The 27,670-nt window shown below is 48.6% G+C and overlaps 1 protein-coding gene across 1 annotated transcript; it reads right to left on the bottom strand.

Moving 5' to 3' along the window:
- Window positions 1–129: 129 nt before the first annotated feature.
- Window positions 130–26,824, bottom strand: CD74 (CD74 molecule). The gene is made up of 10 exons (XM_040630407.1): window positions 26,806–26,824; window positions 8,518–8,683; window positions 4,732–4,904; window positions 4,444–4,523; window positions 3,849–3,911; window positions 3,076–3,171; window positions 2,704–2,788; window positions 1,508–1,699; window positions 979–1,041; window positions 130–720 (listed from the first exon to the last, which is right to left on the bottom strand). Exons 1-10 carry the CDS (start codon window positions 26,807–26,809, stop codon window positions 710–712), a joined length of 933 nt encoding a protein of 310 aa, XP_040486341.1. The 5' UTR covers window positions 26,810–26,824; the 3' UTR covers window positions 130–709.
- Window positions 26,825–27,670: the final 846 nt, after the last annotated feature.

Here is a 27,670-nt window from a genome sequence, read left to right as displayed (position 1 = left end):
CAGCCGGGCCCTACGGCATCGGGTTGGGCTCCCTGGGCTGTGCCCTCCCACCCAGACTGCTGGATTCAAGGTCTCGGTCACTCCTTGGGGTCCATGAGCCAGATCCCAACAACAGTCAGGAGCCAGATGTGTTCTATTACTACCTTTTATTCTCACAGAGCAGCGGCCCTGAGGGCCAGTGACAAGCTTGGCTGCACAGAGGGGAGGGGGTTTGGCATAAGTGAGGGCATTGTGGAGAGGCTGGTCCTGGGTGGGTGCTGCTGGAGAGGGGAGCTAAATAGGCTAGAAAGGCAAGGCCCAAAGGGCAGGAACAGCTAACGTGTTGGGGGTGGGGCAGCACTGTCCCCTCTCCCTGCACCTTCCATCTCATCTGTGGGCCTGGATCTTGGGGCTCCATGTTGGAGGCTGAAATGGGGATCAGCCGAGCTCCTGGTCTTCCTCCTTGGGCCATTCGTTCCTCAGATGGATGGGGCGTGGGGCAGCAGGGCCCTCCTGCGTCGTTAAATCTGCACCACTCTGATGTGACTTGGGTCTAAGGATGGTGGAGAGCCAGGTGCCAGGGTGTCGTGGAAGGAGGCACAGAGTGGGAGACAGTGGGGGAGCAGTGTAAAAGGGAAGGAAATGGGGGGCTAGGGTTGGGGGTAGAGGGGAGCAAGGAGGCAGTGGCCATGCGGGGCGGGCTGCGTGCCGGCGTCTGCATCTGCTCTTCTCAAATGCCCGCTACGGAGAAGAGAAGCAGCAGGTTAGGGTTGGGGTCATCTGTTGTCCCTGCCCCTTCCCAGCATCCTGGGATCTTAGAGCAGTTGAGGACTCCCCACCCCCACAGCCCCTAGTCGTGGTCCTCGGGTGTGAAATGGATGTTCTAGGGACGTTGGAGGATGGCCCAGGGTCACGCTACGCCAGCCCTCTGTCCATGAGGGATTCGGCCCCTCGGGGGATAAGCTGCTGGGGCCCGATGACCCCTGCGGGGGCCCTTACCTTGGCCCAGGTCCGGCTTGGTCATGCCCAGTCCGGATGACAGGTCTTCCAGGTCCAGCGGCTCTGCAAGGGAGCAGCAAGGCCATGTGTCACTTGGCAGTCCAGCCGCCCACACCCACGGGCGAGGGGCCGGGGTCATTCTCGCCAGCCTAGCCTCCAGCCTCGTGCCCGCGGGAGCAGGACGCTTGTTGGATGGCAGCGACAAGGCGTGCTCGGGGCAGGCCGAGGGAGGAGTGCTGTGCTAGAGCGGAGGGCCTGTAGGAGCCCCGGCTGTCCCGCGGGTGGCGCCCGGCTGCGCGAGCGTCACAGAGGAAGGACGAAGGACAGGTGAGGGAGGAGGTGAGTGGATGTAAGGAGAGAAAGGACCGAGGGACAAACTGATGAGTGCACAGGTGGTGGAGGACATGCATGGACAAGGGCGGCTGAGTGGCTGCCCCCTCGGAGCCGAGTGGCCCGGCCCCATGTGTGCCGGGAGGGCCTCCGCAGTCCTGCTCCTTCGGCGCTCCCTGGCCGCGTAGGCAGTGCTTACCACTGCAGTTGTGGTGCCCGCGGCTCCTGGTGTGGGGGACCTCGGTGCCGTTGGGGAAGACGCACCAGCAGTAGCCAGTGCTCCCAAAGCACTGCAGCGGCTTATAGTCGCCGTTCTCGTCGCACTGGGGCCTGAACGTGCCAGGGTGGACGGCGGGGACGCGGCTGACCTCCTCCTGGCACTTGGTCAGTACTGAAGCGACAGGCATGGTGAAGACAGTGAGTGAGCAGACCCTGCGCCGGAAGCTCCGCAGAACCAGAGATCCGCATACCACGGCTGGGGCCTGATGCCTTCGGCCCCGTGGCTGTGCTCACTATCCCTGGCACAGATGGGGAAACTAAGGCCTGGACCAACAAGCTGTGAGATCGAAGAGGAAGTGCATGGCCACACTAACTTCTCCCAGAGCTTGATGGTTTCTTCTGACACTCCGTGCCTATTAAAGTGTAGAATTGTGCCTGTGATTCTTATTTCTAGGGAAAAGCAATGGCCATCTTGGGAAGTCTGAGCCTCTGTTACTGGAGTTATCCAAGTACAAATGGGGCTTCGAGCATGTTGTAGAGGGATACAGACAACCGCTGGGAGTTGGTCACGATGGCGTCGCAGGTGGCTTTTACAAATCTACGTTTAGAAAACCGGAGGCCTCGGGTGGGGTGGGCCATTGATCTTCCACGTCCCAAACCGAAGCCCAGAGGGAAGACCCCTGCCCGAGCTGCATGACGGATGAGCGCCAGGATGAAGACAGGGCACTCTGAGGCTCTCAGGCTGAAAATCCTAGCGTACATGTCCCCAAGACGCAAGAACCCCAAAGTCCTCTCGTCTGGCATGTACTGGCTGTGCGAGCTCGGGGGGCCCTCTGCAGCTGGGGTCGCGAGCCCTGCCCGGCCCCCTCACTAAAACCTGCGCGGGGTTGCGTGGAGAAGGTCACTGTGATGACTCCTGGGATGTGTCAGGCCGTTTTGCTCCAGGCCCACGTGTGCAGTGCGACCCTCCGCGAGGGAGGGCAGCCTCTAAAGGGAGTCTGAGGAGGAGCCGCCAAGCCCAGAAGGAACAGGCAGGAGAGACAGGAGTGAGAGTCGAGAGAGACTGGGAGAGTCCCAGTGCTGGGATCTGGGAGGGCTCTAGGTCCTAACTTCTGCAGCTCCCAGAGAGCCCCGAGGGAGCTTCCAGAAGCCCTGGCATCCCAAGACTCCCCATACCTTTTAGTGGAACCTCGGGCTTATCCTCCAGGGAGTTCTTGCTCATTTCAAACAGGAGCCACTGATACATCCAGTTCTCGAAGACCTAACGGGATAGAGGCAAGCGGTCAGGCTCCGACCCTGTCTGACTTCGCCCCTGGGCACGGACGTGGAGGGTCCGACAGGGACCCAACACCCCAGAGTCCAGCGGCAGCCAGGTTCCCTCTTAGAGACCTGTAGGGTCTGGTCGAGGCGGTTCCGCCTTCACGTCTGCGGCTCTGTTGGCGTGCTGTGTCTCGCTTCCGAGCCCGGCTTCCCCGGCCCACCCCTTACACTCCTCCCAGCCCTGTGCGAGGTGTCAGAGGAGAGGGAGCGTGCGGGAAAGCTGCCGACCTTCCAATCCAGGGTCTCCATGGTTTTCTTCAGGTGTTTCAGGTTCTCTGGGAAGCTCCCCTTCAGCTTCGGGTACACCTTCAGGGGGTCAGCTTCCTGTGGGGGAGCAAGGCAGGAAGGAAGGTCTAAAAAGAGCTCTCTGGCAGGCACGGTGGAATGTGCCACCCGCGTTCCCCTGGATCTCTGCCGTAATGGAGCCAAGGACGGGGAGGCAGCGAGGGCCTTCCAGCGGCACGGCTATAGGGTCCCAGGGCTGGGAGCTCGGCGACCCAGGTTCCAGGCCTGGTTCTACCCGTAACCCACCGTCTTCTACTTGCAGACTCCTACTCATCCTCCAGGTCTCCCCTCCTCACCACCCCCTCCCATCCCCCCACTCAGTTGGGTCCCCTGCTGCTTTCCTCTGCATGTCCCTTATCCCCTGGTCCCTTGTCTATCTCCCCTGTTAGCCTGGGACCCCCGTGCGGTTGGAAGCAGAGTCTGATTGCTTCCCAGTGGGAGCCCAGTGCACGGTGCCGGCTGCAGAGTAGACATGCAGCAGAAACTTGGGGAGGAAAAACGGGCATCTTGAGCAAGTCCCTTCTGGGCTTTGGGCCTCATGCTCCACCTCAGACACTCAAAAAAGCGGCGGGCAGGGCTAGACGGCATCGGACAGGTAAGGGGCACGCCGGCGTTCCTTGGCTAATCCGGTGAGCCCGGAAAGGTGCAGGCCTTGGCGCACGCTGTCGCAGGAACCCTGGGTGGGCAGGCAGGGCCACTCATGGGGTCCCACTCACCAGAAGCATGTGCATCACGTGGTCCTGTGTCATGTTGCCATACTTGGTGGCGTTCTGCACGGGCTGTGGAAGGAAAGAAACGGGGGTTACCAGTACCCACAGAGGAGGGGCCCTGGGACAGAGCCAGCAGCTCCGGGTCTGGGTAAGAGTCCGGGCTTCCAGGTGCTCCACAGGAACAGGCCTGCCTCGGCCCCTCGGAGTAGGAGCCCAAGGGGAGCTCAGGCACGTCCCTTTACTGTGCCAACGTCCTCAGTGGTCAAAGCCGCATAAGCTTCCCTGCCCAGGGCTTCGTGGGCAGCGGACTGTTTTATGACAGAAACGTTACCCCTATAGGACATCAGGGCTTTGAGAAGGGAGGGGCCGTGATGTGCTCTGGGAAACCTGAAGCATTTTGTAAACGGCCCAGGGTCGGCCCGAGAGGCTCGCTCCTCCCCCAGCCCGGGAACCCTCTTCTTCCTAAGGCAGGCCTCTCCTCCCCCAGGAGCTCCCCCACCCTCCCCAGCTGGGCTTTTCCTGGCTCAGCTGTCCTCCCCTGGCCCTCGGCCCCTGCCCTCCACCCAGGCCCCCCCGGCCCACGCCCTGGGGTTGTCCTTACCCCCTGGAGCAGGCCTGACATGGGCAGCGCCTGCATCAGCATGGGGGTGGCGACCCTCATCTTGTTCAAAGGCTTGGAAGCTGTGGGAACAGGAGGGACAGTATGAGGGTGGCCCCAGTGCCCAGGGAAGAGAGTACGCAGACTGGGGCCCAAGATCTCAAACCCAGCGAGGAGGGACTGGAATTCCAGACCCAAGGGAGAAGACAGGGGGCCCAGCTGGGTGCAGGAATGGGGTCTCGAGGGAAGGATGGCTGGTGGGGAACGTCAGGAGGGAGGTGGGGCACGCACGCTTGGGAAGCTTCATGCGCAGGCTCTCCAGCTGCAGGTTCTGTGAGGTGACCGTGAGCTTGTCCAGCCGGCCCTGCTGCTGGTACAGGAAGTAGGCGGTGGTGGCCTGGCCGGCCAGGAGCAGAGCCACCAGGACAGAAAAGCCTGTGTACAGAGCTCCTCGGCTGCACTTGCTGTTGGGGGGAAGGAGATAGGTCAGAGGAGGGGCCACAGAGGCGGCTGCCCCAAGGACTGACTGAGAGCGGGGGAATGCCCCCCATTTCCGTCAGCCTCTCCCCCACCTCAGCTACCCCTTACAAACACACAGCACAGACAGCAAGTGCCTGTGGACACACAGCTCGAGGCCTCCCCCCGCCCCACGGTTCCAACCACTGCTGCTCCTACAGCCGTCCCGAGCTGGAGTCCTCCTGCTTTAGTCCTCCTAAATCCTACCGCTGCTCCTGGACCTAGGATGAGGAGGGAAGAGCCAGGGACAAGTGCCTTGTCCTTTCTGGGCCTCGGTGCCACCTGTGCAACAAGGGCTTGACATGGAGGGTCTCCCCAGTTCTTTCTGCCAGGGGGTCTCCCGAGGATCTCACAGCCCCCTCCCCTTGCTCTCAAAGGGAAGGGGGTTTTCACCCCCCGACCTACCCAACCCCTTCAGTGAAATCAGAGAAAAGGGAAGGAAGTGGGCCCTGGACGGCAGTGCGTGTGGCCCACCTGAAAACGAGAAGTGAGGCCTTGACATTTCAGGAGCAGGCTGGGGGCAGTGGAAAATGTCAGACAAGCATAGTCAGGCACCACCCCCTCTGGGGACACATCCTCACTCCACACTCTCTGTGTCTTTGAGCAAGTCTCTGCCATTCTCTGGGCCTGTCATGTGGGTGCCTCTCACCTCAGCAATTCTAGGATTTGGTGGTTTTCTTCTTTGAGGTAAGATCCGACTGTGACTACAGAAGTATTTCAGATGGTGCTATTCACCTGGGGGATTTCAGTAGGAGTATGGTGCCTGAGCCTGTGCGACTGGGAGAATGTCTCACATTCTTTCAATGAGTTGGCTGCACAGGGAGGGGTGGTCAGACCTCAGTCCTTGGAGCTGTTGGCCTTGGATACAGTTTTGGAAGCACATGAACGTGTCACAGCTTAGGGAATATAAGGATCCTGCCCCAGGACCCTGAGAGTTCCTGGCCTGTTTTCTCCCACCTCACCCCAGGGGTGGGACTACCAGAACCCCACTGGAAACTGTCAGCATGAGACTGCACCCTGCTTACTCCAGGAACCAAACCACAGTTTAGGAAACTCCAGGAGACCCTTCTGCCTAGTAACTCATGACATCACACACATAGCTCATTCTCATTGGCTCTCGGCTTGCCAGTCCTCTACATGTTCTGGGCCAAGGTCCAGCACAAAAGATTGTTGTTCTGTTAGGAGAAAGCAAAAATCCTGCGTGGGGAAAAGGAGGAGACCAGACAGGAGGGGAAAACAAGTACCACTTCTTGGCCTTCTCCTGGAACAGGGGTGGCCCGGCTTCTGTGAACGTCCACCCCAGCCTGGGTCATGCCTGGGTTCAAGCTCTCCAGCCCGTTATCTACACTGCTCACCCCTTCTGCAACCCCACACCCACCTCGTCCCAGTTCTACCTTCCACTATACCTTCTCTGAACCTCAGTTTCTCATAAAGCCCAAGAATCTACAGTCGTAGTGGAGATGAGACCTGAAGTGGATCCTGGCTCTGCCACCCCCTTAGTTCAGGGAGCAGAGGCAAGTCAACCCCTCTGAGTAACCTGAGTTAGGAACAGCTACTCAAAGGGTTGTTAAGATCACGAGAGTAAAGCTCTTGGCCCCATACCTAGGTACACAGCACTGAGTACTGTTCTCAGGGGATAATAGTTAACTTTAGCGTCTGGCTTCCTTCCTCTTTCTGCCTCTTGAATGCAGGTCCCCTGGTTCTGGATGACTGCCAAATCTTGCCACCACTCTCTTCATTTCCTCCTTTCCACTGCCTCCTTCTTGAATAAATAATAATAATAATAATTGGCTGAAGTCAGGAGCCAACCAGAATTAGCAGGAAGCGTGATACAAATGTTGTGAGGCAGAGTGTTCACAAAGGGGTCTGAGGAACAGGCTCAAGGCTGGAATGGACTGCGCACAGGGCCAGGGCCAGTTTCAGAAGCAGTCAGTGAACTAAACGGAGAGCCAGGCAAGGATTTGAGGAGGGGGCACCCTCTCTGTACACTGAACTTGCACGAGGTCTGCGATTCACGGGGTGACCCTCCCTCCCCTCTCCGCAAACCCTGACTCTAGAAGGGGGCCAGTGGTAGAGTGAGTTCACACTTCGAAATCAGGCTAGTCCTGGATTCAAATTCTGACTCCAGTACTCACTAGCTATGATAACTTCGGTAAGCTGCTAACTAACAAAGCCTCAATTTTCTCTTATGGGGATAATAAAAGTGCCGGACTTACAGGGTTACTGTGAGAGTTAGGGTTGGGTCTAGCACATAACTAATCATAGAATTACTAACCCTGGCTGAGGACTGGTGACAGGTAGTCAGTGAAAGGGAGCTATTATCATGACTAGTGTCATCATTGTTTTTATTATTACTGAGACCCAGAGAGAAGTAGCCATTTGTCCAAGTCACATGTGACGGCAGCAGAACCTAGACCAGAATCTAGCCCTCACAGGAGAGTCAGCCCTCCTAGGCCTGGGATTCCTTGGGATTTTCACTGGAATGTTCTAATGGTCTCTATCTGGTCACACCTGTCCCCCAGAATGCAGTTCCTCATGACGTCTCTGAGCGTCTCTCCCAAACTCCTCTCTGCCTGGCAACAGCTGACATCATAGCTCTGAGTCCCTATAATTTGCAAATTACTTTTTTTTTCCAAAGATTTTTAAGTCTTCTCTACGTCCAACATGGGGCTCAAACCCACAACCCTGAGATCAAGAGTCCCATGCTCTACTGACTGAGCCAGCCGATTACCCCAATTTACAAATTACTTTTTGAAGATTGGGGAGAGAGGGGCCATGGGGTAGCTGCATTCTAACCCCCTTTCTTTCTTTCTTTCTTTCTTTCTTTCTTTCTTTCTTTCTTTCTCAGGGAAACACCTGGATGAGACAATCCTGGGGCTGGGAAAGGGGTCCCAGGGTCCTCTGGATGGCTGCACTGGCCCCTTGCAGCAAGGGAGAGGGACAGAGGCAGGGCATGACCCACGTCAACCTTCAGTCCCTTCTAAAAATTTAGCTAGAGCCCCCGTTTGCCTTTTTCTGACTCCTTCCGTCATCTCTCAATCCCTCCCGCAATGGCGGACGTGTCCATCCACTCTACAAACACCTGTGACCACGCTCCCCGGTACAAACGCATACACCTATCCATGGGGACGAGGGAGAAACTCCACTGTGAAGAGCAGCTGCTACCATCCTCTCTGAGAAACTCTGCTTCTCCATCTAGGATCTATAACATTTTCCAAATCTAGTCCAAGCTTTGTAACCCAGGATTCGCGGTCCAGCTTCAGGGGGTCTGTGAAGTCCCTGATAGAGTGTGAATGTCTAGGGGGAGAATCCGGAGCTCTCTTGTGATTTTGAGAACAGAAGTGTATCATGCAAAGAAATTTAAAACTCCTGCCATAGAGAAGCTCCCTCATTTTACTGGCGGGAGAAGCCCAGAGCAGGCCAGAGACTTGCTCAAAATCCCCCAGGGTCAGGGCCTGAATCCATCTGTCCTGTGGCTCCCTGCCCAATGCTCCTCCCGCGGCACCCAGGCACGTCTGTGTGGTCCAGGATTTGTGCGCTCCCTCTGCAGCTCACACATACCTCTCTGGAGCACCAGGGCGCTGGCCCAGCATGGGCAGCTGTTCATGGTTGGAGATAAGGTCGCGCTGATCTTCCATGGTTCTGGCCTCCGGTCTTCCCCACACTTTCTGCTGCTGCTGTTGCTGCTGCTGCTGCTGCCGCCGCCGCCACCTGGGTGTCTGGGACCCTGCACCCCTGGTTTACCTCTGAAGTTGGAGCTGAGGAGGAATCTGATTTGTCCACCGGAGGCCACTCCGCCCACCTGGTAAAACTGGAAGTGAAAATCACAAAGCTGGAAATAACCCCACTTGGGCAGGATGGGGAGGCGGGGGCTCCCCAGACAGGTAGAAAGGCCGGCATACTTTCATTGGCTGCTCAGGGCCCTCATCACTTGTTTCCGGGCAGACCTTTGGATTCATAAGGCACTTTGGATATTTCGAGAAACAGGCAAACATTCACTCCCTAGATGGGAAATCACTTTGAAACAGAAAATGTCTTTGTCTTCCCTGCTCCCCCTCTGGTGAGTGGGTGCAGAAGGTGGGGGGGGGGGAGTGATGGGCTCAGTGTTCCCCATGGCTCCCTTCTAACTTGACCATTTTATGAACCTGAGTCCAGAGTTCTAAGGCTCTGGTACTAACATTTGCTGCCACTTACTAAGCTTTCCTCTGTGCCAGGCACCATGCTAATTGTTTTACATGCTTTGTTTCATTGAATCTTTAAAGTGACCCTTTGAGTACTGTTTTATTTCATTATGTCCATTTATAGGTAGGGACACTGAGGCTTTGAGAGGCTCTGCGCTTGCTCGGGATCATGCATCCCAGAAGTGGGGACTCCGTGGTTTTAACCACTCTGCTCCTGGGCATGCTGATGTCCAAACCATGTGGTTCAAATTCAGGACAGTGGGGGCCTCTGCGGAGGGCCTGGTAAGGGTAACCCAAGGGAGATTTAACTATGTTGGCAAGGTTTTATTTCTCACTATCTTGTGGCTTACCTACCATATTTGTTTTATCAATCTTTATGTCTTTTGTGTATTTCAAAATTTACATTATTTTTTTTTGTAATTTTAGAAATTTTTAATTTAAAAACTTTGTGGTCTGGGCACCTAGGTGGCTCAGTCGGTTGGGCATCTGCCTTCAGGTAGTGATCTCAGGGTCCTGGGACTGAGTCCTACACCGGGCTCCCTGCTCCAAGGGGAGTCTGCTTCTCCCTCTGCCTCTGCCTCTCTCTCGCTGTCTCTCATGAATGAATAAATAAAATCTTAAAAAAATAAATAAAAGTTTTGTGGTTTGAAGATTCAATGAGTCTTAGATGTCAAGAATCAAGGGGAATAGTATATGTATTTTGAGGGGAGGGAAAAAAGCAGACACGCCCTTCGATGCACCAGACCTGAGTTCAAATCCCAAGTCAGAAAGCCCCTACCTAGCCCCATGGCCTGGGCCAGCCCCTGGACCTTTCTGAATTGGTTTTCTCCTTGGGAAAGGAAGGACAATAATACTAAACTTGCAGAGATATAAGATTAAATAAGCATTTAGCACAGGTCCTAAATAGGCATTTAGGAGATGCTCAAGAAATGAAACTGTTACTCAAATATTTACCAGATATTTTCTGGATAATCAAGACAAATGAGATCATGTATCTGTACAAACTTGAGCACAAATATTCATAACAGCCCCCAACTGGAAACGACCCAAATGTCCATCAACAGGTGACTAGAAAAACAAACTGTGGTTCATCCATACAATGGAATAAAAAGGAATGAACTATTGATACTCATACCACCTGGATGAGTCTCAAAATAATTATGCTAAATGAAAGAAGCCAGAACAAAAGAATATATACTGTATGATTCCGTTTAGATAAAATTCTAGGAAATGCAAACTAAGTTACAGTGATAGAAAAGAGATGAGTAGTTGGGGGTGGAGGGCAGTGCAGGAAGGGACAAAAAGGAAGGATGACAAAGGGGCACAAAGAAACTGTGGGGGCATTATCTTGATTGTAGAGCTATTTTCATGATGTATGCATACGTCAAAGTTTGCCAAATTGTGCACTTTAAATACGTAAAGTTTATTATGCGTCAATTATACCTCGATAAAGCTATTTTTAAAATAAGACTTTTGAAAGACATTTCTTAAAAAACAAGTGACAAAGAAAAATAGTGTGTGTACTTCAAAGGTCACTATTAAGAAAGTGAGGTCAGCCCATAAAATAGGAGAAAATATTTACAAATGATATATCTAATAAGGATCTAATGTCCAGAATATATAAAGAGGTATTAGAACTCAGTAGTCACAAGACAACCTGATTCCAAATGGGCATAGGATTTCAGTAGATTTTTCTCCAAAGTTGGGCAAATGGTCAATACGCACATGAAAAGGCGCTCCGCGTCAGGAGTCTTTAGGGCAACGCACATCAAAGACACAACGAGGCGCCACTCACGCCCACTCTGAGGGCTCTCATCAGAAAGACAGACAATAGCAATATTGCCAAGACGTGGAAAAAGTAAAACTGTCATTCTCTCATTCTCGCCGGTGGGAATGTGAAATGGTGCAGCTGGACCGCCTGGCTGGCTCGGCTGGTAGAGCATGCGACGCTTGATCTTAGGGTCGTGAGTTCCAGCACTACCTTGGGGAGAGAGCTTACTTTAAAAAAATAAAATGGTACAGCTACTTTGAAAAACAATGTGGTAATTCCTCAAAAAATTGAACACAGAGTTATCATGTGACCCAGTAATTCTGCTCCTAGACATCTGCATAAGAGAAATGAAAGCATACCCCCACACAAAACTTGTACACAAATATTCAGAGTGCCATTATTCCTAGCACCCCAAAAATGAAAACAACCCAAATAGCCATCAACTGATGAGTGAGTGAATAAAATGTGGCATATCCATACAATAGAATATTATTTAGCCATAAAGAGGAGTTAAAATCTCAACAGAACTGTTGTTTTTAAGAAACAATGAAGTACTGATTCATGCCACGAAATGTTTGAATTTGGAAAACATTATGCTACATGAAATAAGCCAGACATAAAAGGCTACATATTGTATGCTTCTATTTCTGTGAAATGTCTGGAATAGGCAAATCCGTAGAGACAGCAAGTAGATTAGTGGCTGCCAGAGGCTGGGGGTGGGGAGGGGGCAGAGGATGGGGTATAGAGGATGATTGCTAACGGGTACAGGGTTTCCTTTTGGGGTGATGAAAATATTCTGGAATTAGATAGTGTTGAGGGTTACACAACTTTGTGGATATATGGAAAACCACTGAGTTGTACAATTTTAAAAGCTTGAATATTGTGGTATGTGAATTATAGCTCCATTTTAAAAAAAGATTTCTTGGTAAGGATGGCTAGAACACACATACCAGCTTTGCTTCCTCTCTCAAATGACTCTTTTTTTTTTTTTATGTAAACTATAGGACAAAGAGGACAGAAGAGAAAGCAGCAGCAGAATTTTGGAAGCTGGGGAGCATATGGACCAGTGGTATATCTTGTAGCAGACCCCAGAAATCTGAATCCTAACCCTGCGGCTAGAAAAGCTGAGAAGCTACCTATTTACATGGCAGAATAGGCTCGGGAATTGGGATATTAGGCGACTGGGTGGGAGTAAATGTGGGGTTAAGAAGAGGATTGGTTTAAGTCTTTTTATGAAACAGCTGGATACCCACTTCCTCTCCCTCCCCGAGTACCCTTACCCTCTCTGAGAGAAGGCTAGAAGTTTATCCCCAGGCATAGTAAAGGGCATGGCCCAGCACTAAAGCTGAGAGTTCCCAGAATACTAGAAGGCAGGCCTCTCCCTCAGGTAATACATGGAAAGATCCTTCTTTGGGGAACATGACCGTACCAGGAGGAATGATCTGAATATTCTGACACTGGGGATTCCCCAATCAACAGATAATGCTACAGGGAAGCCCTCAGCAGATAAGCCCTACTCATGGATCACAGCTTCCATTTGGTTGTTTAGACAATCAAGGATCATGGAACATCTGAAGAAAGCCTCCAACATAAAAGAGAATGAACAAATAACCAAACCCCAAAAAAGCACCATGGAGGAAAACAAATGGCCATGAATAGCCTTAGGGACATAAAAGATGATACTGTACCCATGAAACAAGAATAGGATGCTATAAAGATATAGGTACTATTAGAAGAAAAACACAGCTATTGAAGATTAAAAGTACAAGGCAGATATTAAACAATTGGTAGATAGAAAATAAAGTTTTTTTAGTGTCTCAGAAAGATAAATTTCCCACAAGGATAAAAAGAAAAATCAGAAAGAAAAGAGAATTAGGGGCGCCCGGGTGGCGCAGTTGTTAAGCGTCTACCTTCGGCTCAGGGCGTGATCCCGGCGTTATGGGATCGAGTCCCACATTAGGCTCCTCCGCTGGGAGCCTGCTTCTTCCTCTCCCACTCCCCCTGCTTGTGTTCCCTCTCTCGCTGGCTGTCTCTCTGTCAAATAAATAAATAAAATCTTTAAAAAAAAAAAAGAAAGAAAGAAAAGAGAATTAAAACCAATCTGGGAAGCCCAACAGCCAAATATCAGAGCTTAAGAAATAGAGAACAGAGAAAATCTGGGGGAAGAAATCATCAGTGAAATAGCTCAGTACCATTTCCAGAACTCAAGGGCATACATTTCCAAATTAAAAGGGCCCAGTGAGTACCAAGGAAAAGGCATAAAATAGTTTCAAACCAATGGACATCATGGTTGAGTTTTCAGAAAAATAAAGACAAAGAAAAGATTCCACAAATTCCAAATTTCAAAAAGGGGAAAAAAAAACCAACAACAACATATACAAAAACCCAGGAATCACAATGACTTTGGACTTCTTAACAGCAACCCTGGAAACCCGAAGATTGGAGCAATGCCCTCAAAAGTCTATGGGAAAATGATTTCCACCCTAGAGTCTTTACTAAGCCAAATTATCAAATAGTGGGTGTCGTTAAGATATTCTCATTCAACATCTCAAAATTCTTCCTTTCTCAGAAAGCTTCAGGAAGTTATGCTCTATCAAAATGAAGTTCACTAAAAATAAGAGAAGCCCTGGGACACAGGAAACTGAAATTCAATTTGTGAGAGGGAATTGGGATCCCCAGGAGGGTGGCACACAGAAATTCTAGGAGTAAACCAAACATCTACATTGGATCAGGCCCAGGAGCTCTGAAAGACATCTCCTCAACATGACAAACGTGATAGATATCTGATAGGCCTGGAGGTACCAAGAGGCAATTTAGATAATTGTTGGAGAGTATGAGGTTAAATTATGATAATTTCATAAAAAATTAAGCAAATAAAGGGACACTCATGCACTGTTGGTGGAAATGTGAACTGTACAGCCATTCTGGAAGACTGTATGGAGGTTCCTCAAAAAGCTAAAAATGGAACTGCCCTACAATCCAGCAATCACACTACTAGGTATTTACCCCCAAAATGCAAAAACACGAACTCAAAGGGATACACGCTTCCCTATGTTTATTGCTCCATTATTTACAATATCCAAGCTATTGAAGCAGCCCCAGTGTCCATCAAAAGATGATGGATAAGATGGAAAGGAACACAATTGAATATTATTCAGCCATAATAATTGAAGTCTTGCCATTTGCAACAACATGAATGAAGCTAGAGAGTATAATACTAAGCAACTAAGTCAGAGAAAGACAAATATATGATTTCACTCTTATGTAGAATTTAAGAAACAAAAGAAAATCAGCAAAGGAAAAGAAAAAAGAGAGAGAGACAAACCAAGAAACAGACTCTTAACTACAGAGAACAAACTGATGGTTACTAGAGGGGAGGTGGGTGGGGGATGGGTGAAAGGTAATGGGGACTAAAGAGTACACTTGCCATGATGAGCCCTGAGTAATATACAGAATTGTTGAATCACTCTATTGTACCACTGGAACTAATATAACACTGTATGTTAACTATACTGGAACTAAAATAAAAAACTTAATTTAAAAAAAAAGAAAGAAAATTAAATAAATGAAAAACCAAGACAACTATTAAGTCTTGGGAAAACAAAAGTTATTTAGGAAATGTATAATAATCCTAGTATACTGTGTAGCTCAAATTGAATGGTGTACACACTGTCATAATATGGTGAACATTGAATGCTGATCATACATAACCAAACATACAATATTACAGTAATTAGAGGGGTAGAAGAACAAGTTAAATGACACCATGAGGAAACAAACAAATCCAAGGACAGTTTGCAAGACAGTGACTGTTACCATCAAAGGATCAATGCCATGAAAAAGATGTGTGTGTGGAGAGGGTTTTATATTTTAAAAGATTAAAGAAATGTAGAGGCATAAGGGAGTTTGAGAGGACAGAAAGAGTAACATAGAGGGACAGAGGAGGAAAGAGGGCTAAATCTTCATCTTCCACTGTGAAAAACCAACCAGATAATGTTTAAAATTAAAAAACCAGGAAGTAATACCAGAAGCTATTCAGAGGTACAGAGATAAATACCAAAAGAATCGGCTAAAAAAAGTTTGAAATAGTATAAAGAGGAAGGTGAGGAAATGCTATTTTCACAGCAAGCCTTATAGAAGTATTTGATTCTTTAAATATGTAAATTTGTAACTTGGCTACAAAGTAAAACTAAATTTAAAAATAAAGAAAAAAATGCATCAAAGTCAATTGATTCTAGGCTGATTGTGAAAACAAAATGGTAGCCCAAACCCTTTCCCTTGTGAAGCAACTTTAGGTCAAGGCTGAGGATGACCCCAAAGATCAACCTGGCCTTGCCCAGAGGAGGCTGTAGACCAATTCCAGCCAGGAACTTGGACCCTAAGACTGAGTTTCCCCAGGGTTGGCTCCCTCCATCTTTTCTAAAAAGGTAAAAGGTCCCAGTTGTCACATAGGCCCCACTGTCCAGTGTAGGAGTTCTGTGCCACCCCTCTCCTTCCATGGGGAAGGAGACAAAGTGATAGAAAGTAGGAAGGCTTGGTATGTGACACATCCTTAGGGGGATACAGGGTTAAGGCAGAATTCAGCTCTCCCATTATTCAGATGGAGAAAGTCTGGCTCAGAAAGGGGAAAGGAACTGGCCCAATGTCACACAGAGCTGAGACTGGCCCCTGAAGTTAAACAAAAGAGCTCTGGGTCAGACTTCCTGTATTTACATCCAAGTTCCAATAGCTGGATCACAGGGCAGAGGAAAAGAAAATACAGATAGGTGTGTTGGAGACATCTTTTTTTTTTTTTTCCAGAAAGCAAGGAAATGCTCAGACTACTGGGATTTGTCAGAAGGATCCAGGATCTGGGGTGACTGGGTGGCTCAGTCAGTTGAGAGTCTGACTCTTGATTTCAGCTCAGGTCATGATCTCAGGGTCATAAGATCAAGCCCTGGGATGCCTAGGTGGCTCAGTAGTTAAGCATCTGCCTTTGGCTCAGGGCGCGATCCCGGCGTTCTGGGATCAAGACCCACATCAGGCTCCTCCGCTGGGAGCCTGCTTCTTCCTCTCCCACTCCCCCTGCTTGTGTTCCCTCTCTCGCTGGCTGTCTCTATCTCTGTCAAATAAATAAATAAAATCTTAAAAAAAAAAAAAAAGATCAAGCCCTGAGTCAGTTCCACGTTCAGTGCAGAATCTGCTTGAGATTCTCTCTTCCCCCCCCCTCTGCCGCCCCCTGATGCTCATGCTCTCTCTCTAAATAAATAAAATCTTTTAAATGGGGCTCCTTTAAAAAAGAAGGATCCAGGATCCAACTTGAATGGGCACCTGCCAGCCAGATATGGGACAATTCCAAAATCAATTAGAATAATTTACCTTGCCTCCTTGGAAGAAACTATTGTTCAATCCCACTTGATAAAGAAAAAAAAAAAAAAACAGAAGAATGCAGGAAAACTAACGTAAAAGACAGAAAGAAAATCGCCTTTATATAACCCCAGTATAATAGCTGGTTCAGGCAAGGGCCACCAATGGATGCCAAAACCATGAGATGAATGGAGGGCGACCGGTTATCCACACGCTGCAGGATCATCCCAAAAGTTCCTGTTGGTGGCAAAGAGGGAAAGGCACTTTATTGCTGTCACTACCAAGTGATCAAACTTTTAGCATCACCAACAGTGGGACAAACTGACATTATGCCATGAAATATCTTTTCTAAAAAATCATTAACCTGAATCTACCTTTAGACCTAAGTTCCAGTTTACAGTAATTAGAGGAGTAGAAGAACAAGTTAAATGACACCATGAGGAAACAAATCCAGGGACAATCGGCAAGACCGTGGCTGTTACCATCAAAGGGTCAATGCCATGAAAAAGATGTGTGTGTGGAGAGGGTTTTATATTTTAAAAGATTAAAGAAATGTAGGGGAGGGGCACCTGAATGACTCAGTTGGTTAAGCAGCTGCCTTCGCTCAGGTCATGATCCCAGGGTCCTGGGATCGAGCCTCACATCGGGCTCCCTGCTCAGCGAGGGGGGGGGCGGTCTGCATCTCCCTCTACCTCTTCCCCCTACTCATGTTCTTGCTTATTCTGCTCTCTCTCAAATAAATAAATAATCTTAAAAAAAGAAAAGAAAGAAAGAAATGTAGGGGCACCTTGCTGGCTCAATCAGTGGAAAGTACGACTCTTGATCTCAGAGTTATGAGTTCGAGTGCCATGTTTGGTGTAGAGATTACAAAAAAATAACATCTTAAAAACAAGATTAAACAAATGTAATAACCAGATGCAATGTGTGAATCTTTTTAAAAAGATTTAATTTATTTGTCAGAGACAGAGAGAGCAAGAGAGAGAGCACAAGCAGGGGGAGTGGCAGGCAGAGGGAGAAGCAGGCTTGCCACTGAGCAAGGAGCCCAATGTGGGGGGCGCCTGGGTGGCTCAGTCGTTAAGCGTCTGCCTTCAGCTCAGGGCATGGTCCCGGCATTCTGGGATCGAGTCCCACATCAGGCTCCTCCGCTGGGAGCCTGCTTCTTCCTCTCCCACTCTCCCTGCTTGTGTTCCCTCTCTCGCTGGCGGTTTCTCTCTCTGTCAAATAAATAAATAAAATCTTTAAAAAAAAAAAAAAAAGGAGCCCGATGTGGGACTCAATCCCAGGACCCTGGGATCATGACCTGAGCCAAAGGCAGACGCTTAACTGACTGAGCCACCCAGGCGTCCCTGCAGTTTGCAAATCTTGACAAGATTCTGGTTTTAAAAAAAAAAAAAAAAGCTACAAAAGATAATTTTTGAGAAATTAAGGAAATGTGAATCTGGATAGAATATTAGAGGACATTTGGGAATTATTATTTTTCTTAGGTGTGATAATGGAATTTTTGGCTATTAAGTGAGTATTTCTTTTTTAGAGGCTGAAGGCTGAATGAAATACTTGGAGGTGACATGACATGATGTTTCCTACTTATTTTCAAATGGTTCAGAAAAAAGATACAGATAGACAATAGATAAAATTAACAAGAGTTGGCTATAGATGGTGGGTATAGGAATGATCGCTTTTCTGTATGTTTGAAATTCATCATAATAAATGGCTGGAAAAAAGGCAATTGTATACAAATTCTATGCAGGAACTGTGCTGGCTCCTAAGACACTACATTCCCATCACTCTTACACTGATGCTTGAGGGGACAGAGGGCTCTTTCACAGCACAGGCACATACTGTGTGTTGTAATCTGTGTAGGACTTTCTCAGTAACTATCAAGAGTTGTTTTGTTTTGCTTTGTTTTTTGATAGGAAAGAATTCCAGCTCTACCACTTACTAGATGTGTGATTTTAAGCGGATCATTTAACTCCCCTTTGCCTCCGTTTCCTCATCTATAAAGCAGGCATACGATAGAACCTGTCTTACTGGGTCGCTGGGAGAACTGAATGAGTGCATACACACAGGCCTGACATAGAGGCTAAGTGTGCAATGAAGCTGGGGTAGCTCATTATGATTTTTCCTGCAAACTGGCTAACTCTGAATCAGGAACCCTGCCTGTGTAGAGATTCGGAGCTGCTCAACAGAAGGGAGCAGCGAGCGTGTTTGTTCGAGCATGTGTATCCTCCCACCAGGGACCCTCCTGGGAGTCTCATACCGTACCCGTCGAGCTGGTCAGTTGAAACGCCTACCCTCCTTTGCTCTGGGTCCTCCAGGCTCCAGAGGTGTGAGTTCCTGCCAGTTCACTTGGGTGAGCCGGGAGGTGGGGTCTCCCAGGACCTCAAGCCCATCCTGTTCTCCTTAGTCCCTAAGTCCCTGAGAGGGAAGAGCCGCCCCAGGTGGCAGGCAGGCTGTGCATGTCCAGCCCTGTCCACACCCCACATGGCCTGGCCATCCTTTCAGGGTGGGACCTCCGTGGATCCTCGTACACTTGGGCCATGAACGCAGAGCCAGAAAAGGGGCTCTTTGTGGGAGAAGCAGCAAGTCTGGTTTCCAGTCTCGCATCTGCTTTACCCGCCCCAGGCAAGTTACTTACTTCACTTCATTCATTCATTCATTCATTCATTCATTCATTCCACAATTACGTATTGCACATCTACTTTGTGCCAGGCACTGTCCTGGGTACTTGGGCTACATCAATGAACAAAACAGAGAACTATCTCTGCCCTTATGGAACTGACATTCTACAGGGAGGCAAACAAGTAAACGATTCCGTTAGAGATGAGCAAGCTGGGAAAGAGGGAAGGTACTGCTGGGGCAGGTGGATGGGGGCAGGTTGCAGCACATTATAGGGTGTTGGGATGGTCCTCACTGGCAAGGCCAGATTTGAGGACAGGTCTGAAGGAGGTGAGGTGGTTTACCAAGCCCAAGTCTGGGGAAGTGTCCTCGGCAGAAGGAACAGCCAGAGCAAAGGCCCCCCGGTGGGGATGTGCTTGGCATGGTTGAGGAAGAGCAAGGAGGCTAGTGTGGCTGGAGTGGAGCCACTGAGCTATAGAGTGAATGGACATGAGGTCAGTGACGTATGCAGCCAGACCCTGTGGCTATGTTCATGACTTTGGCTTTTACTCTGAGTGAAATCAGGAGCCATGGGAAGCTTTTGAGCAGAGGAGTGCTGTTATCTGATTGTGTTTTAACAGAATGGCTCGGGCTGCTTCGTTAAGAATCTGTACAATAGGGACTGATAATCCCCACTGCCTCGTGGGACTGCTGTGAAGGTCTAAGGAGAGCCTGGATGGAAAGCACTTTGTAACAAAAGGCCCTGAATATAGTACAATGCTTCTGGGAAAAGGAGACCAGCTATTCTGTTTCTTCCCATCTTATTGAAGGGACAACTGAGCAAGGAAAGGATCTGATTTGCCCAAGGTCAGATGTTCTACAACCAATTTAGGATCTGGAACTCCCAGACTCTTCTGCCAGGTGCCATCTGGTAGGCAGGTAAGTAGCCTTTGGACTTGGATCTCAGTTAGTGCCTCTGAGCAGGGCGGACTGAGTAGTCCTCCCCTATGATTCATTCACCCAACAAACATGCACCAAGCACCAGTTCCACGGCAGGCACTAGGATACAGGGGCATTTGAAGACACCCGACGAGAGCTGAGCCCCAGGCTTTGGTGGAGCAGGAGTCAGATATCAGTCAGACACCAGGCTACCAGTGGCTGCGGTTAAGCTTGGGGGTCAGGGGTCATTCTGTAGCTGGAGGTGGAGACCAGTTAGGAGGCTGTGGTGAAAAGTCAAGCTGGAGAGGCAAGGCCTGATGGAGCCTGTGGCTGGGAGCATGGAGGAAAGGGGATAAAGAGTAAAAAGGTCAGGACGAAAGTCCACAGGACTTGGACCAGACTCGACTTGGGCCTCTCTGGAGAAAGGGGTGGGACCAAGATGCTGCTTAGCATTCCTACTTGGGTGACAGAGAAGATGATGTCATTCACAGAAACAGGAAGCCCTTGGCACATTTGAGGAACAGAAAGAAATGCCATACGTCTGAGCATTTTGAGCAAGGGGGAGAGTGGTTTCAAGTGTTGTCAATGGGATAAGCAAGGGCCAGCGATCACGCAGGCTTGGGTGTTTGTGGGTTATTATTTTAAAACGATGGGAAGCTAGCAGAGGGTGTGAGGCAGGAAGGGGCTGGTTTGGTTAATGTTTTAAAATGATGTGTAGCATATAGATTTAAGGGGAGCAGGAGTGGGAGCCTGGAGACCAGTTAGGAGAGAAGTAGTTTAGGTGAAAAATGGTGGTGATTTCCAATGGTGGTGGAGACAAGGAGAAGTGGATGGATTCCATAGCTGTTTTAAAGGGAGAGATGTCAGCACCTGCCTTTGGGCACAATAGACGGTGGCATTCATCAAGATGGGAAAGATGGGAGAGCACATTCTGGAACAGGCGGACTCCAGAGTTTAGTTTTGGCTGCATTCTGTGTGACACCCACATGCAGACATCAAGGAGACGGTTGACGGTACCAGACTGAAACTTAAAAAAAGAGTGAACATAGACATTTGTAAGTGATCAAGTTACAGATGGTATTTACAACCACGGGACTAGAGCTGAGCTCTAGGGACCCTCAACGTTTAAGTCTAGATGGAGGAGCAGCCCTGACCAGTGCAGAGGAGGCGTCAGGGAGAGGGAAAGCCAGGAGAGGGTGCTCTCACAGAGCCCAGTAAAGGAATGTTGGACGAACATTAACTGTCAGATACTGCTGAGAGGACAAGGTAGAGGAGAGGCCCACTGGGCGTGGCCACATGGAGGCCATGGGAGTTGGAGACAGGAGATCAGTGAACCAGGTCGGGAGGTGACTGGGAAAAATGATGCCAGTATGCGAGGGGGACCAGAGAGGTTGGGGGCAGCAGCTGGAAGAGGACTCAGGTCATGGCTTTTGGGCACGTGGGTGGATGTGAATGACTCAGGAGGGAAGGGGGCAGGCATGGATGGGGCTGAGGAAGCCTGCCCAGCTCCTCCACAGTGAGGTGTTTCTGCAGAAGCTGCCCCGCCAAGCAAGGCCACTCTGTCACCCAGCCTCCTCCCCAGTGCGTCCCGTCCATGGCAGCCAAACCAGCTCCCCGACACCTCTGTTCTTCTGTTCCACGGGACTCAGCCCTCCTGCCTCGACATGGCAGCTCATTTCCCAAATGCTGCCACCAACAGCACTGTCTACTGGATTTGAGGAAAAAGTGAAACTTCCTGAAGTACACCAAGGCCTTCGTTCTTGGCTTTCGTTCCCTCTTAGTATCTCACCTCTGTGACTGAGTGTAACACATTCCCACAACACGGTTTCTCACTTTATTGTCACAACAGCCCTAGGAGCCTCAGGGAGATTACCGAGCTGTACAAGCACGAGCTAAGGGCGCTGGTGTTAGAGCTGGGACTCGGACACAGGTCTGAGCTGTCCGCAGATTACATTCTCTTCACTGCCATGCCATGCTGCCTGCACAGCCCCCTTACTCACTTCGGCCAGTCACAGTGAAGGCCATGCCTCCTGTGCCCCTAATTCCAATGGGATAGATTTGAAAGGCAGATGGGATTCTTTCCCCATCTTTGTTTCATGTGGGCAATTTCCACCATTACTCTCCAGACAAGCTTAGTATCAATTCACCAGGTTTCTACACAGGAATGACACTTCTTGAGCATGTCCTCACATCCCTGATAATCTGTTTGCATGACTCCAGAGACAAAGAGCTCACTACCTCCATGAGCAGCCTATTCTAGGCAGCGGGATAGCATAGCAATCCAAAACATGGACTCCAGACCGAGTTGTTCTGGCTGAATCTCAACTCTGCTACCTACTGTGTCTTGTGCCTCAGTTTCCTCATCTGCAACATGGTAATGATAGTCGGTCGTACCTACTTCCTAGTGTGATTATGAGGATTAATAATAAGATGCTACATTTAAGTTGCTTGGTAAGTACATAATAAATTTTAGGTATTAACATAATCATCATTATTTTCCCTGAGGGAAAGCTCTTACTTTACTATAACCTCCACCCATCGGGCCCTTGGAATCCTACCCTCTTCTGCACTCACCTGCAGTTTAATCCTATCGTTCTGCAGTTCTCAATTTTCATTTTCTCCTGATGCAATTTTTTTTGGGGGGTTGTTTTTTTGGGTTTTTTTGTAAGCTCAGTTATTCATCATGCAAACATGGTTCTCCTAAGACCATGATTTCTCCTTGACAGAGTCACTGGTAGTTTGCCAGGCAAGCTCGACGTTGCCAAATACATAAGTAGGGTGGGAGAATGACAGCTTAAGGCCTCGCCTCCTACCCTCGCAGGCCCTCTTGTTGACTCCCAGGCTTGTGCACTCCCTGAATTTGGAACTCCGTCAGTGGGCCCCCCATGACTGTATATCTACCATCAGGGCAAGGTTATGTCAAGACGAAGAGCCCAGATTCTGGAGACAGACAGAGACAAGCTCAAATCCAGAGTCTTCTGCTTACTTTCAATGTGTGATCTTGGTCAAGACACTCAGTGTCTCTGAACCTCAGTTTCTTCATCTGCAAAAGTGAGAGGATAATAACCTTGCTTACTTCATTGGGTGCTATGAGGATTAAGATAATGCATATAAAACATTCAGCACAGTTCCTACCTCAATGAACATTTGCCATGAATATTCTAGGGCTGTGCTGTCTACTAGCCACTAGCCACATGTGGCAGTTGAAGCCTTAGACATGGCTAGTCTAAATTGAAATGTGCTGGATTTCAAAGACTTAGTGTGAGAAAGGAATGTAAAATACCTTGATAATTTTCATATTGATTATTATGTTGAAATGAAAATATTTTGGATTATTGCATTAAGTAAAATATATTATTATTTTTTTATAAATTTTTAAAAAAGATTTTATTTATTTATTCGACAGAGATAGAGACTGCCAGCGAGAGAGGGAACACAAGCAGGGGGAGTGGGAGAGGAAGAAACAGGCTCATAGCAGAGGAGCCCGATGTGGGGCTTGATCCCACAATGCCGGGATCATGCCCTGAGCTGAAGGCAGACGCCCAACCGCTGTGCCACCCAGGTGCCCCAAGTAAAATATATTATTATAATTAATATTATTTTCTACTTTATTAATAGGTCTACTAGAAAATTTGAAATTACATGTGGCTCAATTTTGTGGCTTGCATTATATTTCTTTTGGACAGTACTGTTATGGCGGGGCTTTCGTAGTTTTTCGTAGAGGGTGATGGTGGTAATGCTTTTTTTTTTTCCAGTGGGGGAGAAAAAAAAATAGTACAACTAGTTTTGGGGTATTTGAATTTTCATGGTTGTACCTGTCTTTTAGAGATGGCATTCGAGCTGAAAGGGCGCTTTGGAAATTAAGGAGATCTAATCTTCTCTCTATAAAGATGGGGAAACTGAGGCCTACCCATAGACCCATGGGATATGCCTAGGGCCAGACAACAAATGGTGGCAGAACTCAGATCAGAACCCAGACACAGTCCCCATCCCAGTAGGCAGCTTCCTATTAGAATGATGCTGCCACCTCATGGTCACCTATAAATGAGTGCCACAAGTAAAGGGCAGAGGCTAGGCTCCCTTAGGAGCAGGACTCTGCTGCCATCTACTTCCCTGTCCTCAGCTGAAAGGAGGACAGGAGGCTCCTCCTCCTCCCCCTCCTCGCCTCCTCCCCCTCCTCCACCTCCTTGCCAGTCGGACTGCGGAGCCCCAGCCTGCCAGGGGTATGACAGTGCAGTGATTAAGGGCACTACCTGTGGTTACAGACAGGTGCAGGTTTAAACCCCAGCTCTACCCCTTTCTAGCTGTGCCCCTGCACAAGTCACTTATCTCTGACCCTTGGTTTCCCCATATGTGCAACGTGGATAATAACAGTACTTACCTCAAAGTGATTAAATGAGGTAATGTCAGTAATTTGAGTCAACAGATATCTAGAAAACACCATCACTTATGCACTGTTATGGGATATAGCAGTGAACCTAAAAAGACAAGTCCTGTAGTTCTCAAAGTGTGGTCTTCAGGCCACTGACAGCAGCAGCACCTAACATCTTGTTAGAAATGCAAATCTTCAGGGGCACCTGGGTGGCACAACGGTTAAGCCTCTGCCTTCGGCTCAGGGCGTGATCCCGGCATTATGGGATCGAGCCCCACACCAGGCTCCTCCACTATGAGCCTGCTTCTTCCTCTCCCACTCCCCCTGCTTGTGTTCCCTCTCTCGCTGGCTGTCTCTATCTCCGTCGAATAAATAAAATCTTAAAAAAAAAAAAAAAAAGAAATGCAAATCTTCAGGCCTCCATCCGCTGAATCTGATGCATGCTCAAGGCTGAGGGCTAGTAGACTGAAATACATAGATGTATGTATCAGGTGGAGTTAAGTGCTATGAATATAGCAAATAAATGGTTAAATATCTTGAGAATGGCTGGGTGGGGGGATAGGTGGGGAATGCTAATTCATCTGTGATGGTCAGGGAGAGCCTGTCTGATAAGGTGACAGGTTCCACCAAAGATCGGAAAGCAATTATCTAGAGGAAAGGTTAAAGCGTATGCCTTTTCCCCTTCAAGACACTTCCTATTAAGTAAGTTTTGGGGATATGATATAGGTGACTATAGTTAATAATTCCAAAAGATAGTTCCTGCAAATCACATACACAAATTCTGCTTATATCACATTGGCCACAACTTAGACATATGGACCACACTTACCTGCCTGAGGAGTCTATTTTTATTTATTTATTTTTTAAGTAGGTTCCATGCCTCAGCATGGAGCTCAGGGTGGTATTTGAACTCATAACCCCAAGATCAAGAGTCAGGTGCTTAACCAACAGAGCCACACAGGCACCATTGAGGAGTCTTTATTCTGATCAACCATACAGCCAGCTAAAAATTGAGACTCCTTTCTACAATAGAAAATGAAGAAAAAGCATATTGGGAAACAATGGTCTCTGCCACACTAAGAGATTCTGATGGAACTAGCCTTTGAGGGTCTGGTTTATACTTATATGCCTCCAGTGATGGGGAGATACCTACATCATTAAGCAGTTGTATTCCCTCTTTGAGCAGCTCTTTTAGAAAACTCTTTGATAACTCAGGTCTACCTCTCCACAACTCCTATCCAATGGCCAAATGCTCCCACCTTAGAACTACATGCAACAAGACTACTTACCCCTTCCTCCCCAAGACAGAACTGACCGATTTTAAGTCCCTTATATATCTTCTCTTTAGACTGTCAACGGCTTCCCTGAAGCCATGTCTTGGGAAAGGTTTCTCTGATTTTGCATTAAGAGATTGAAAATGACCTTGAAAGTAAACTCCTAGATGACAGGGAGCCACATCATCACCCAGGTGAATGAAGGTTAACTGGAAGGCTAGTGCTTTTGCTCGGGCAGAATGGGAAGGGAGCAATGCAGGAAGATAGCCAGTTCCAATCCCACTGAACTTTTCTGTTTTGGAATTTCTTCAGCTTTACTTTGCAGTTCATTCTTTCTTTCTTCTGTTGGCTCTAATCTGCCATTGGACCCATCCACTGAGTATTTAATTTCAGTAACTATTATATTGTTTCACTTCCTTTTCAAAGACATCTGTTTATTCATATTTTGCTTACTTTCTTGTTCTATTGTTTCTTTAAACATTTCACATGAGATTGTATTTTGTTAACTCTAATATGGAGTCTTGGGGCACATTAAAACTGTTTTTGTTGACTCTCATTTGGTGCCTATTTTCATGCATTGGTATTTGGGGGGGGGGAGGGGGTCCTACTTAGTTGAACCTAATCTGTGGGAAGCCAGAGGGCCTCAACTGTGGTTCTTTCCAGAGGATTTGCTTTTGCCAAGAGCCCTGGAACAGTCCTACTTAGGACCATATTAGCCCAGAAATCTGGGGATTTCTGGCTTATTGTGAAGGTCAAGCTCAGCTCCCTCACCTTGAGGCTGAGGATAGAGGTCAGGACAGAGCCTAAACTTAACTTCCTGGCACTGACTTGGTATTGCCAGGAGGGCTACCCCAACTTTCTTTGCCTACGGCTGTGTTCCCTAATCCATTTCATCCTAACTTTTCCCCCACATTCCCTGAATGCCCTTACAGATTTATTTTTTTGAAGCACAGGAACGCATGTTTGTTTTAATTTATTAAGGATCTCCCAAGGCTTCTTTTTTTTTTGAAGATTTTTTATTTATTTATTCGACAGAGATAGAGACAGCCAGCGAGAGAGGGAACACAAGCAGGGGGAGTGGGAGAGGAAGAAGCAGGCTCATAGCGGAGGAGCCTGATGTGGGGCTCGATCCCATAACGCCGGGATCACCCTGAGCCGAAGGCAGACGCCTAACCGCTGTGCCACCCAGGCGCCCCTACCAAGGCTTTTTAAACTCTGTAGCTTAGGGGCACCTGAGTGGCTCAGTTAAGTGTCCAACTCTTGGTTTTGGCTCAGGTCATCTAACGGTCATCGGATCGAGCCCCACATCAACCTCTCCATGCTCAGTGCAGAGTCTGCTCGAGAATCTCTCTGCCCCTCCCCCTCACTCACCCATGCACTCTGAAATAAATAACATCTTAAAAAAAATAAAAAAAAAAACACATCTAGTTTATACAATCTAGTTTACAGAAGGGGGAAATTCACCTATTCTTTCAGTTACTCATTAACAAATTATTGAGCCCATACTTTGCAGACTGCTGAGTGCTGGGGTGGGAGACAGTGAACAAGACCCACTTTGCCCTCTCAGAGCTCACAGATTAGTAGAGAAAATAGGCCATCAGAATACAGGGGGACAGTGGTGGCACATGGGAAGTAGGGCTACCATGGAAATTCAGTGAAGCACTTTGAAGGGCACCCAGGAGGGTGACTTTGAGAGGGATGAAGAACTGATTCTAACAGATCAGATAGTGAGGTGAAATGGGAGAGAGAAGATGCTGAAGGAGCCAAGCTGGGAGGGGACATGAGCAGAAGACTGAAGGCCCAGAAAACTGAAAAGTGAAAGGAAGTACGTTTGGCTTGGACAGAAGAGAGGGTGAAGTGTGTGGCAGGACCAGATAACAAAACATGTGCTCCAGGGCTACGCAGGGGCCCGAGGGGAAAACACCGAGGCTTGTTTAGGAGACTTGCAGGGGCTCAGGTCAGAGAAAGGAGGCAGGAGGGCAGTAGGAATCATTTCTAGGAGCCTGGTTGGGGTTGCGACTGTAGCCCACGTCATCAGGCTCACCTGCCAAGGATGGGTTCCCATGGTCCATGTTGCAGGTGGGCAACGGCTCATCCAGTCCTGCCCTGCATGCCTGTGGCCGACAGACTGCTGCTCCGTTCGAATCCAAGCTGTGCGAATTGGCTCTCCTTGCAAACAAACCCCTGAAAGGAGCTGCTTTCAAAGACCTGGCTGATTGCATCCCTGGTTACCAGG

The sequence above is a fragment of the Ursus maritimus genome, unplaced genomic scaffold (genome assembly GCF_017311325.1).
Source record: "Ursus maritimus isolate PB19 unplaced genomic scaffold, ASM1731132v1 scaffold_15, whole genome shotgun sequence".
In the NCBI taxonomy this organism is placed as follows: Eukaryota; Metazoa; Chordata; class Mammalia; order Carnivora; family Ursidae; genus Ursus; species Ursus maritimus.
This window is presented reverse-complemented; position numbering and strand designations above follow the sequence as displayed.